The 14,382-nt window shown below is 36.3% G+C and overlaps 1 protein-coding gene across 2 annotated transcripts in view; it reads left to right on the top strand.

Annotated features, from left to right (window-relative positions):
• UNC13C (unc-13 homolog C) overlaps nt 1-14,382 on the top strand; it is a 596,809-nt gene that overhangs the window by 293,229 nt on the left and 289,198 nt on the right. For both annotated transcript variants that reach the window (XM_059915534.1, XM_059915533.1), the window contains one exon: nt 8,263-8,419. In XM_059915534.1, coding sequence (XP_059771517.1) covers nt 8,263-8,419 — 157 coding nt within the window. The remainder of the gene's footprint in view (nt 1-8,262; nt 8,420-14,382) is intronic.

Below are 14,382 nucleotides of genomic sequence, written 5' to 3'. Positions count from 1 at the left end.
TGTGGACATTCTTCTGATGGGTCGGTGGTGAGGTAAGTGGGAGTCGGCCTCATCAACCTTCTGGTTCCAGCAGGTCTGGGGTCTCTGTGCTTGTGGGCAGCACACCATCCTTAACAGATAACTTCTCCCACCTGGTGGGGGTTTCAGTATCTACAAAACAGCTCAAAGATATTTTGTGTGTATCTCTTGATGGGGAACTGGGACCCTGCCCCAAGGCTGCACTATTGTTTCTCTTGACTGTTGGTTTCTCCCTTGCCTTGCATCCCCTCCCTTCCCTAATTAACAGCTGCTTGAATCTGCCCCTTGGAAGTCAGGGAAGGTCATGGAGGCTGAAGGAAGCCTGTTTCCTGTAATCAAAGAAATGGGGGGACATAGAAAGACTTTTGTGGCCAGGAGCCCTACAGGGCCCTGCTTGGTATCACAACTACCTATATTATATTGGCTGCCTAATCATTTACGATTTAGGGTTAAAAGTGAACGTGGAAAGGCAAGTTCAATGTAGATTATTGGTTTGGTAACAACAGCCACTGTCCTTAACTTACCCAGCTCCTGGTCACAGTTTCTAAAAAAGGACAGATAATTTTTACCAACCAGGTAAAAGATTACACTTCCTATAGTGACCTGAAGATTTTGTTTCTGAGCTTGTGTTTTATTTGTTTAGTTAATATCAAATGCTTAAAATTTTAATCTTGGTATTCCAACCGATTGTTTACCTCCTGAGTCACTAATTCTACGAAGAACATTTTAATGTAAGTTCTAAAAGGTGACAACTACTTCCCGAGTATTGTGTCTTTAATCTTTAGGTATATTGAGACATGTTCAACTAAGTTCTGACCAAATTTAGGAGGTCCATATTTATGAATTTGATCTATTTTCCTTTTAACAAACAGCAAAATTTTTGTTGTTTATAGTTTTAATCTGACAAGAAAAACACCATAGTAATGATAATTTGATATTGAAACTGATGTAAAAATCTAATGGGAAGAACAGTATTATTAAGTGAAATATTGGGTTTTTCTCATTGTCCTTTGGTTTTTCATATCTTCACCATTCTCAGCCCTATATTTTGCATTAGGAAGTTATGAGCCAAGATCGTTTCATTAATATCTTTAAAATTAATTCTTGATATATTTTATTTAGTGTACTAAAACTGGCATCTATTGCATAGTAATTTTATGGCATTTTTTGCCTTTACTCATTAATCAGAAATTAGTTAGGTCTATGATAAATGTTGAAAGAAAAAATTATTTTATGGGTGATTTGTTTAACTTCACAAAAATCTTGTTTAATGGTACTGTAAAGAATAATATAGGCTTTTTACATTACATACTTTAAAGGTTTTGTGGCTTTTTTAGAAAAGAAAAATATAAAGAAATTTTTACTTTAGTCAAACAAAAATTTTAAAAAGAGTGGTATTACTTTGTTTCTTATTGGTGCTAAAAGTTACAAGGAGACTTGTAAAATCAACAATAGAGCAAAAGTTGAATTAACATTTACAAACTATAAATATATATGTAACTAAAATATTTTTCTGATTAGGGTAATAAAACATGCTAATGGGAAATTACTTTTAAAAATACAGGATATATTTTTTAAATAACAAAAATTTGTAGCTCCACCCAGAGATAACACTGTGACCATTTTATTTGGTTATTTTTTCTGTATAAGTGTGTGTGTGTGTGTGTGCGTGCACACACGTGAGTGTGCATGCACACACAAGCGCTTGTATGTATGTTGAGATAATAATATACAAAGATGTTTGCATCCTGCTTGTTTGGCAACTTACAGGGTCCTTTGAATCAGTATTTGTAGACCACCAGCGTGTTACCAGTACTCACCTGCAGATCTTATAATGGCAGGTGAGCCTCTAAAAATGTTCCCTCTGTGCCATGATGCAGTTTGCTTTTAGACTGGGCAAAGATGTTTACCTGCTCCTATTGGTGGACTTTTTAAGTATGAGAGCTGGATTTCTTTTCCTGGATAATGTAAACAACTTGTGAATTCTTGTCTTGCTAGAGCAGAACATAAAAGGTTATAGATAATCCCCACGGTATACTATTCCTGGTGTTCTTCCAACCCTTTCTTCTAACTAGCTTCTAATCCTGTTGCCCATTCCCTATTGCACAGGCTGTATTACACTCTTGGGAGTTGTGTAATCTTTAATGGATATAAAGTGAGAAGGTGTGGGAAACACGAGACAGCTTTATTGTGTCTGGAAGCCATTACCATGGAATAGGAAAGTGATCAACAGCCTTGCTGGCCAGCCGCCTAGGCCTCACATTTCTGATATGGGGGTGTAAAATGTATGGGTCCCAGAAATATCCTCCCATGTCTTCTCTAGTCAGGTGAATATTTTAGGAGTTTAGACACTGGATAGTCACCGAATATCTCTCAGTCTCTCCAGCTGCCCTAAACTGAGGCAAAGTCCCTCCCAGATATAGGGAAATCTTTGATTGGTACCCCTAATTTCCAGTGCTGCTATGACTTTACATCATTTATTTTTGTTTTCATTGCCATTTCCATGGGAGGTTCAGAGGGGTAGATCATGAACAGCTGGCTACCTCGCATCATACCCCAGAAATCATCTCAGTTAAATCTGAATCAGAAAGTACAATATTTCTGTCCGGTCTCTAAGATGAATGCATACCTAATGCTCTGGAAAATTTAAAATACTGCTCTCGGTGTACCAATTATAAGCAGAATACAGTTCACTTTCAAAGTTGTGATCATTATGGCATTAACTGCTATGCATTTCAACCCAGTGTTCACAAAGCAATTGGATGTTGTGATAAACTGTCATACTCAAAGTAAGCAAGCGCGTGTCCTGTACACTAACGCTACATAAATACCGTTAACTCATATCGCTTTCACTTGTTTTCATTAAATACTTATGGGCCAACTCCTGTGTACAAGAAAACACTATGCTAGAAGTGGGCTGGATTAGATGACAATTAAGCATGAACTAAACACAGTCTGGAAGAAACAGCTACATACACAAGTAATACACAACGTTAGAGAGGGAGGAGGATAAATTAAGAGAAGATCACCCTGGTGGTTAAGAAAGATGCTTCTGAGCTTACATTGCCTGAACTCTAATCCTTAATCATTTTACTGCTGTGTGACCTTAGGGAGAAAAAAATTAGAAAAGGAAAGAAATATTTAATTACAACAAGTACAGAGAGAGAATGAGACTTTAGAAGCACTGGCAAAACAAGACAAAACAGAAGAAAAACATAACATTCCTAAGGCTACCTAGTTTACATGGTGTTCTTATGCTGTTCTTGGTGGAAACAGCAGCTTTCCACCTGGTTTTCGTACTTTCAGAGGTCATATAATGAGATTTAATACATTTTCAGTTGTAGCATGGCTAAACTCCAGTTCAAAACTGTTTTGTTAGGAAGTTCAGGTTTTAGAGAAATATTAGAGGTTTTATATTTTGGAGACCAGAAATAATGTGATTCTGTGATTTTCAGATTATCTCAAGGTGGAAAATATTTTGTTCCTTATGACTGTGGTATGTGAAGGGCTTAGTCATATTGGAAGTGGGGCAGAAATGTCATTTTTTGCTTCTACATCTTCTAAATTGTTTTTCTGCTTCCAATACCTACTCATTTCAATCCATCTTTACACCAGTTCAGAATCATCTTTCCAAATTCATCTGACAGTATCACTTCCCTCTGTGGGGATTTCAGCTAACTCTGTGTAGTTCACATGAGAAAGTTAAAACTCCTTAGCTCTAAAGACCAACAAAATCTGTCCTTGATCCATTTTTCCTTGGTCATCTTCTGCTACTTCTCACTTTTCATCCTGTTCCATCTCGGTGCAACCTCCCGTTACTCCACTAACACTGATGTTGTTGCTGTCACAATGATGTTTATTTGTCAAGTCCAATAGTTATTTTATCTTCTTATAAGACTCTTTCAATGCACCTGTCAGCATCAATCATCCCTCACCCTTCAAACCTCCTATTCCCATGTTTTCCCTAATTCCATTGCCCTGGCTTTCCTTTTACCTATCTTTTTAAAATTTTTTTAAGGACATACTTAAAATAAAATCTATTTATTTATTTATTTTTGGCTGCATTGGGTCTTCGTTGCTGCGTACGGGCTTTCTCTGGTTGCGGCGAGCGGGGGCTGTTCTTTGTTGCGGTGCACGGGCTTCTCATTGCGGTGGCTTCTCTTGTTGTGGAGCGCGGGCTCTAGGTGCGTGAGCTTCGGTAGTTGTGGCACGTGGGCTCAGTAGTTGTGGCACCCAGGCTTAGTTGTTCCCCAGCATGTGGAATCTTCCCGGACCAGGGCTCAAACCTGTGTCCCCTGCATTGGCAGTCAGATTCTTAACCACTGCACCACCAGGGAAGTCCCTATCATTTCAAGTTTGATCTCAGTCATAGAATTTACTTATTGGTCTTCCACTAGTCCCTTATATATCGGTGTTTCCCAGGTTTCATTTCCTGACACTGTTCTTCATTCTGTATAATTCCCCTGGATGATCTTACCCATTTTCATGGTTTTGAAGTGATCCCCAGACCTAAGTGTCCAGCCCAGGTCTCCAGTAACCCGGTGAACATCCCCTTATGGAAACCCTACAAGCACCTTAAGCTCAAACTCGACTGGACACATGACCCGACCTTACAACCCCTTTTTCTCCTTTTTAGTTCCCAGCTCACTGGGCAGAAGCACCCCTCACCCAGTCGTCCAGACTGAAGCCTTGGAACTTCATCACTTCTCTTTCTCCTCTTTCACTCTTTATCAAGCACTGAGTCCTGACAGTTTTCCTCTCAATATTTTTAAAATATATTCCCTCCTCCCTATCTCTACAGCTACTGTCTTAGTTCAGACACCCATCATCTCTTCCCTTTATAGCCTCCTAATTGGACTCTTTTCTCAGTCTTAGCTTCCTTAAACCATCCTCCTAAAATCCCCTCCCACCAAATCTATTTTAAACTCAACTCTGATGATGTCACTTCCTACCCCATGTAAACAACGAGAGATTGTTGGTGGTAATTTTTCACCTATATTGACTCTGTAAGATTTTGAGTTTTGAGTTTTGTTTGAAAAAGTCTTCTGACCTATATAATAGGTCCTACTTGCCTACCATATTGCACAAGACTATCGTACATACCCCTCGCTTTGCCTCTGGTCATATAACGGTCTAGAATGTGCTCCTGGAAATTTGGGCTCCACCAGCCTAAAATTGCTAGGGTTCATTGTACACAATATTTTGTTTCTTTCCATTGTGTCTTGGTTTTAATTATTCCATTCCTTTGGAATATTTACATTCTTTATCTATCAACAATAGCAAGCCCTGTGCTCGCTCTGGCTATCTCTTAGTCATACATTAACTCTTAGCCCAGCATCATTTCAAGAAATCTTCCTAGACACCCCCCCCCACCACCAGGGTACAATACACACACTCTAATTTGGTGTTTCATAGCACTGTTATGCTTTTCTTTTTCATAACTTTCTCAAAATTGTATTACACTTCTTGTGTCACTGATTCTCCCACTAATCTGTAAGTGAACTCATTACCGTATACCCAGTATCTAATACAGTATCTGGCTTTCAGACATGTTCAGTAAATACCTATCAAAGTAAGTTCTAGGGACACTAAACTCTCCACTCTTCCATGGCCATTACATAATCACTCATCCTCTAGACCTTGACTCAGATGTTTCCCTCTGACTTCTCCTCTACTAGGTTCACCACTAGTGGTCTCAACTCAACCTTTGGACCTTTGCCATCCATCTCCAGGCCTCACTCCTCCATCCCATGGCCCACTCAAACCCTTACATACCTCTGTAACAGCACTTTCTCTTGTATGACAAAATGAGGGTTTAATGTGCATGCCTCTCAATTAAGGTATACATTAATTTTTTACACCAGGACCATGTTTTAATCAACTCAAGATTCCTATCAGGAAGAATAGTCCCAGACATATAGTAAATGTGTAGTCGTTAAAGGGAGAATACTTTGGCCAGATGCCTTTAACATTAAAAAAAAAAAAAAAAAGAATGAAAGGTTAAAGAGTAGAAAAACAATAGAATCAATTCTAATTCTATTTTTCATCAATTTTGATAAGAGAAAGTATTATAATTATACTATTTGCCTGTAAATTGAATTTATTTTTTAAAGAACAGCAGTGTGAATGGCAGTTTATTTTCCTGCTTTCTAATTGTTTATGAATAATATGTATTAACATTAAATTATAAACACATAGCAAATATTTCATTAAACTAAGAAACTCCAAATTACATTCATTTACATAGCTTTTTGCCTATATTACCCATAAATTTTCATGTCTAACAAATTATTTGTTAAACCTCTCATTTTGATTATAAAACATTGCTTTGGGATTGCAAAGCCACAATTTCATAGGGCATTTTCATCATTAAGATATTGGCTGAATCAAGTCAAAGTATAAAATAGACAAAGCTTGGTTGTTAATATCCCCGGTCTTCCCATATGACACTCATTTTTCCCTAAGATACCTTATAATTGCATCATCTTCAAAATAAAACTTTCTATTTCACTTATCAAATTCACACCGTGAACGCCTTAAGCAGAATATTCATATGTTTCTCCATTGTTCTACTTAAAGTACCTGCTAAGCTGTTGCTACTGCTCTTACTGGACACCAAAAATCACAGATTGGCAGCTGCAAGCAGTACAGACTAAGTAACACAGCTGCATTAGGAGAATACTAATTGTGGTTTAAAACCAAGAGCAAGATTATTCATTCTCATGACCTCCAGAATCTCTTTAAATAGATAATGCATGCTGAGGAAAATAAACTTCTGGTCTTTGAGTTCCTCACCAGTTTATTTTGACAGTTGGTGATTGTCTGTCTCTTGTTCCCACCTAGGTATGTATATTTCCCTTTTGCCATCTCCCACACCATTCCATTTAGGCATTGCATATTCCATATCTCTTGACTTCTGACTTGGGTCTAACAAATCTAATTATTTGACAGTTTTGAAAAAAGAAAGAAATGTGATACCATATGCTAATTTTTATTTAATTTCTATTTTTAATATATTTATATCACTTGTATTCTTAATAGATATAAATTATAAGTAGTGTATGATAATGTCAAAATATGCATCATTTACCTAAAACAGTAAAGTAGTGGTCATCTAATTCCAGGGTTAAATTACACAGATCATGTAACTCTCATGGCATACTTTGTTGTTCATGATCCTCAAAGATCCATGTTTAAAAATGTAGCCTACATTTATTAGCTAATCGAAGTTAGACGAGTGGCCTGGCTAAGATCTAAGAAAAGCACCATTTCCAGGACCTCCATCCATTTCTTTTGAGGTGCCACTTCGAGCATTTATTTATATGGGTACATTCTGTGTTTGTGTTCAATAATACAAAATTCAGAGATGCCTTGGTGTTGGATAAATTACTGAGATATGAGAGCAGAATAGGATCAGATTAGGTAATGAAAATTTCTTTCTTCCATGGGTATTTTATCTTTTCACTTTTATCACAAGTTGTGTTTTCAATTTTTAAGTCTTTTGTTAGAGTTCAAATGAAACAAATTTTCCTGAGAGAAATAATGGAATTGAACACTTGATGCTTCTGATGTCTGTAAATGATACTGTTATTCGAGGTTTAAAAGAAATGGTCTTTAAGCATAAAGCTGGCATAATTCAGTTTGTCTTCACTGTTCATTTGTTTGCTTAATTACATCCTGGCTTTAGCAAAACCTCAATAAACAAAACTGCTTGTGGAAGATACTCCTTAATAACAAAAGCTCACAAACTGGACTCAGGTCAGATGTTAAGTTGACTTGTTCAATCAGCATGCAATGAAAGGAGGGCCTCTTGTTTACCTTATCAATGTGAGAGGAATACAAGTGTGAAAGAACATTCTGGTTGCAATTCAGCATTTCAGGAACTGAAGTAATTGGGGACAGAGTTGCCAGAGAAAGGGAGACTCCTGGATTATTGCTTTTCGACAGTGTTAGATTCCACTGGAAATTGCACTTTTTGTGTGTACACACAACACTCTCCCAGTTGAAAGAAATTATGCACATATCCTTGTGGCAAATCACATTCTAATTAAGCCACTTCACATTTGTGAATGAGAAATTTTTAAAAGGCTGAAATTGCTTTCTCTTTCAATTAGTAATTGTATGTTTTCTCTCCTTTTCATAGATAGAGTAGAGGAATTATTTAATTTCTGATGTTAGAGGATACGCTGCTATGTGAATTAATTAGATTCTGCTTTTAAAGCACTTAATGTTTTTGTCTTGCAGGCACTTTTCATGTCTGTCTTCTAAATACATGTGCCCCGGTGTCCCTGCTGTAATGAGCACCTTGCTGGCAAATATAAATGCTTTCTATGCTCACACAACTGTTTCAACAAATGTACAGGTTTCTGCCTCAGATCGATTTGCTGCTACCAACTTTGGTGTAAGTATTATTTTTTGAACTTGAAAATTCCTCGTAACTTATGGGACTTAGATTTTCAAGGAGCTTTGGATTCCAGATATTCTTAGAATCTTACCACAGAGTGTACATCTTAAGGAGTATCTCTTAGTGTAATAGACTAAAGTTTAAAGTTTATTTGAAACATGTTCAGTGAAATACCTTTATTTGACCATCAATAGGTATCTTCATTAGATTAAATCTTCATATCTGGAATGGCTTTTCCAATGGAGGAAAACATACGTTTTGTGATAAAGTACTAGATTTATAGAAAATCCTCCATGCAAGCAAATTTGGGATTAACCATGGCAGATATCGTTCCCTCGTAAATGTGAGCTCAGTTGGCTTCTCTGGAGCCTTTTGGGCTCCATTTGCACTTCCTATTGGTTTCTACCGGTACTGATGGATAAAGGCATATCATCTAAGTAAAAAAAGTGTTAGGTGTATAAAGAAGCCAAGAAAACTATCTGTATCTAATTAAAACTGTCCACCTGACAGTCAAATGCATCAAGAACACACTGAAAAGTAAAAATGCAGGATCCTAAGGAGTCTCAAGTATTTATCTGTTGTAACTGGTGCTGGAACCCATTCTCCATAAGCATAATTAAATTGAAATTGACAAGACTAGAAATAGGATATAAATAAACAGTAATTCCAGTAAAGTCGCGAAGATCTAAACTGAGAATTAGTAGAGATGGGGTAGGAAGGACAAATTCCAGAGCTTTTCAGGGCATAGACTCAACAGCACTTGCTGTCTTTAGGTATGTGAACAGTGAGAGAAAGGGAAAGATGCCTGGAAAGATTCCCAAGGCTTTCACCAGGGTAGTTGGTAGGCGGTAGCTCTGTTCAATAACCCTGTGAGACAGGTAGTTCTGTACTTATTTGTTTGTGGAGGAAACTAAGATCCATTGTAGGAAAGTGATTTCCATGACACCATAGTTACTCTTTTCACTGCACTTCCAAATCGGTTCACTGAATAGATTTGTGTTATTGATCATGTTGTTAGAAATCAAATTTGAGGTATGTGTCATAAAGTAGAAACAAATGAGACCCAGGTAATAAAAGGTTGTAAAGCCAATAGGGAAAAAAATGTGCTGCTATGTTTACTCTTTTCTTGTCCTTTTCATTTAAAAGAAAATGCACGTGAAGTATGTGAGATGGGTTGGAATGAATTAAAAGAAAAGTAATTGTTATTTAACGACAATCAAAATAAATACTGGTAGAAGAGAACACTATCTGGGTTAAGAGTCATGGGGTTTGAGTTTGTTTTCAAATTTAACAAGTCAGTTCAGTCATTCAAGCCTCAATATCTCAATATGTTCAATGAGGGTAGAAATTATTGCTCTGACATGTTTCTCAAATTTAAGATGAAAATCAAATGAAGTAAAAGATAAGCTAGTTTGTAAGAGTTGAAAGTACTCTATAAATATAAGGTATGAGGATTTCATCTCTCCTGCCTATCCTCTACTTTTGTTAGACAGATTGGCTCTTGTAAGAGCTGGGACCAAAGAAAATTCCCTAGTCAGCTCAACAAAATACTATTATGACCATCACCAGATCATAGAATAGTTTTTGTTATAAAAACCTCATGAAATTGTTTTGCTTTTAATATTCTGCCTGGGTATACTGTAGAGAATAAGCCAACCTTGTGGAACACTGAGCCTTTCTACCTCTGAGAAAGAAGATGTGTTTATATGACTAATTTCCATAAAAGCTACCTGGAGGAAAATGAGATAGCATGCTCCTTTACTTCATGCGGACCCAAAGAAGAGAAGCCAAATTGATTTCACTACTTTGCAGTGTTTCAGTAGCAACATAGTTATAACAAAGTTCACTTTGTAAATCAAATAACTTATTGTAGGACAGGGTCAAAAAAGAAATCTTTCTTCAAACTACATCTGGATAACTTAGTGATTTGAGTGTAAATTTGACTAAATTTTTCTCTACCTATTGAAAATAATGCTATTTGCTCAGTCAAATATAATAAGTATAAAGCTTCCCACCTTCACTTGGCCTGAAGTTCTTATTTACCTGACTTCTGAAGCTGATACTGTCACTTGTGAATCCGGCAGGAACACTATTATATTGGCCCCTTTTTATCTTTCCCAAAGGTGTAATCCAGACATTTTTGAATTTCAAAAAATAAACCAGTGGAAAAGCTTTCTTACCTATGAGGACTGTAAAACAAACAAATATTTAAGAAAAGAAAATCATTACTCTTTCCAATCCAAACTTTTTGTGTGCAAGTGTATTTAAAGTCATGGTTTAGATGAAAAATGTTCAAGAACAAAGTGAAAAGAACAGAACCATTGAGTGTGGAGATGAGAGAGAAGCAAAATTTGCTGAGGAAAATGGTTAGAGAAATTGGGTAAAAATAATGATAAAAATCTGACGTTATTAAAGACAAGGTAAAAATATTTTAAGAAAAGAGGAGTATATTGCATTGTCAGCTGTTGCAAAAAGTTCAAGTAAGATGGCAAAAGGAATGAGCCTGTTGGCTTTGGCAATTAGGAGGTCATTGCTAAGTGAAGCAGTTGAGATTAAAGCCTAATTTCATAGAGATCTTCGGTGAATGGCATGTATGAATAGCTGTGTCAGTTAGGGTTCATTTATTCCCTAAAATATAATGCAGTCATTAAAAAATCAAGCTTTTTAAAGAAAAGTGTATATAATTGAGCATGCCCATGAAAAAATGACAAATGAAAATATATACATACAAAAATCTATATATAATCTAATGCCAACATTGAACACACACACACACACACATATATATATATATATATATATATATATATATATATATATATATATATATATATATACTGGTTTAGAAACAAGCCTGAAAGAAAATGTGCCAAAATGCCAATAGTGTAGCCACTTGGTGGGATTAAAGCTAATATTTTGTTGTTTTTGTTTTGTATTCATCTTTATACTAAAGTTGTACATTTTTCTATATTGTATTTGTATTTTATAATAATGACTAAAAGAGGGAAAGTGGGTGATGAAATAGAGACTAACCTGTTAAGCAACTTGAATGAGAAGGTAAGAGAGAGACTGGTCAAGAGTGAGAAGGTTTTACAGTGAAAAAAGAGATGTTACTTTTACTGTGTGGTTGGGTAGGAGTTTTTATTATTTAATAAGATACATTTTAACATATTTATAGATTGTTAGGACAGGAACTAGCTGCAAGAATGAAGTTGCAAATTTATCAGAGGGAGAATAAGTGATATAATAACATCCCAGAGGAGAAAGAAGTAAATGTAGTCAAGAAGATGGAAGGAGGGACATTCTTTGGAATAAGAAAGGACAAGTTACTATTCTGAAATTTGAGGAAATGTTGTGTGAGTCCTTGCAGAGAATGCTAAGCTTCTGATATAGGAGTGAAAAGTTGATGGAATCATACTATATTTCCCTAATCTTCTCTATGGTTGTCTACAGGACAAGAAATGCTTATATATAAGACAAGGGCTATGATAGAGAGGCACAAGGTAGAGGAAGCTGGAAAAAGGTTTGGATAAGCTCCTGAAGGTAATAGAAAGACAAATGCTTCAGGATCACGTAAGAGGAATTCCTAGCATGAATCTGTTGTTACAACAATTCATGTGGCTGTGAGTTTTTCTCAGAATTTCTCAGCATTCAGATTCTGATGTAGTAACATATAGCAGAAGGTTGAAATTTCCCACACACACAAAAAATAGAGGTGATGGAAGGGTTAGGGAATTAGCGTATAGGTGACACTATCAAAAGAAAGTTGAAGTGATTCACCATGGGATCTAGGTTTGATAAGTGGCACCATGATAGAGACAGAGATAAAGGATTTGGGTAGGAACATCATCCATGTAGTTAAGATTTCAAAGGGGGAAGCCTCAGGTCCAAGATGTATCTCTAGGAGTAGGTTGTTGAAAACTGAGTGTAAGAACAGTGGTGTACTGGAGCTAGTTTGTACCTGCTAACAGGCAGTGATTGCTGAATTTTTAGGAATATTGCAGGCTGGTTGTGGAATACAGCCATCTTGAAACTGGAAGTACTGAGAGTATTTACATCATGAAAACTGGCAAATGCTAAAAATCAAGGCTTTTTTCTTTTGGAGAGATGGTTTTGTTGCACACCCTTGAATGCGAAGATTGCTGGGAGTCAAGATTATCAAAGAACTTGATTGGATAAAACATCTCCATGGGTGTTGAAAACACCATGGGTAGAGGAAAAGTTGGAAAGGAAGAAAACTCCATGAGGTGGGGGTCAGTTTTTCAACTTTGAAGAAAACTCTTTAGGAAACTTATTTGGTTAGTTATCTTAAGACACAAATAGCAAATTATTAGTAAAATTGATGTTTATCTAGCTCAATTTTTTCTTGAGCATAGATACCCTCTGACATAGCCAGTGCCCTTCAAAAACAAATATGCTAATAAATATTTCCTTTTCATTACAGGTATTCTTTTATTTGGTTGCTTGTTCATTCAAGACATATTTATGTGATACCTCATATATGGCACTATGGCAGGTAGTAGAGGGACTGAAAGATAAATGTTTACCTCTGTTCTCTGGGTTTTATACTCTAATGGGATAGTCACCTAATCATGTGTAACAATAACCATAAATCAGTCCCCAAATGGGATAAGTGTCAAAGGAGTTCATACTTATAAATTTGCTTTGAGATTGAGGAGGAGAAAGTGATGGATACTCTTCAGAGGCTCATGGAAGCTTGCCAAAAGGAACAGTGCTTTTAGGAATGAGTAGTATTTTTCAAAGTCTAAGAAGTAGAAGGAAAACTACCTTAGGTCTTCGAAGTAAAGACAAGGAGAAGGTATAAAACTAAGTTCAAAGTGTGTGTAAGGTAGCCTGCCTAGTGAATAGGGCAGATAGAATAAAAGATGGAAATATAAGAGAACATTGTGTTACTGGATCGATATTAGATTGCTGAGGCCCTTTAATGCCCACTCAGATGTTTGGACTTCATTCTTGAGGCATCCTGTAGAATCTGATCGAATTTCTGATTTAGAAAGATCACTCTGTAGAGGAAATGTTGCAGAGGGGAGAGATAGAATGCATATCAGACAGCGATTCAACTATACGGTGATGGATGGGAACTAGATTTGTGGTGGTGATCGCTTTCTAGTGTATACAGATGTCAAATTATAATACTGTTCGCCTGAAACTTATATAATAATTTTAAAAAATCAGCACTTCCCCCTGATCACACAGCCATGCCCCAACTTATGTGTTCCTTTTCCAAATCCCTGGGAAACCCGAACTTTCTGATAGAGTGACAGGAAATGCTTACAATCATAGAAAATGCAAAAAAAACAAAAACATGGTGTCTAAAACAATTTGCAAAAAAAAAAGAAAAGAAAAGAAAATGCGCTAAAAATAAAAAAGGGAGGTTAAGACCTAGTGTCAAGAAGAAGCCTGTCTAAAGTTTAGTCAGACTGAGAGAAACGTTAGGTTTTCATGCTCAGTGAACAATAATATCTCAGTGCTTTTCAAGTTTGCCTATTAAGTGACTTCTTATATACTCTTTGAATTTGTCATTTATTAATTAGTGTGTCATTGATAGCATGGTTTCAGTGGCATTTTATAATTTATGGTATCTCTGTTGGTATCAGTATTAATCTCAAATCAACAAGAAATGCAAATGTATTTCCAGTATGTTCATATGATTAGCATTAATTAAATTATCAAAAACTTATCAAAATCACCTACACATTAATTCTACTTGAAATCTTTCTGTTCTGCTTAAAGAATGACTGCTTTCGATATGATCTGGAAAAAACTTTTTATAATTTGCTGGTCCAGGTCAGAATAATTTTATCCTATTCTTGTAAATTTATGAAAACGTAAGAGCAGGTTGCACATGCAGCTAGGGCTCCTCCCAGGGAAGCTGAATCAAGTGAGGACCCCGAGAGCTTAAGCATCATTAGCTTCAGGTGAAATCTACTGCTGCTGTT

This window comes from Balaenoptera ricei, chromosome 2 (genome assembly GCF_028023285.1).
Source record: "Balaenoptera ricei isolate mBalRic1 chromosome 2, mBalRic1.hap2, whole genome shotgun sequence".
NCBI classification, from domain to species: domain Eukaryota; kingdom Metazoa; phylum Chordata; class Mammalia; order Artiodactyla; family Balaenopteridae; genus Balaenoptera; species Balaenoptera ricei.
The sequence above is the reverse complement of the archived record's forward strand: the minus strand, read 5'-3'. Positions and strand labels throughout refer to the sequence as shown.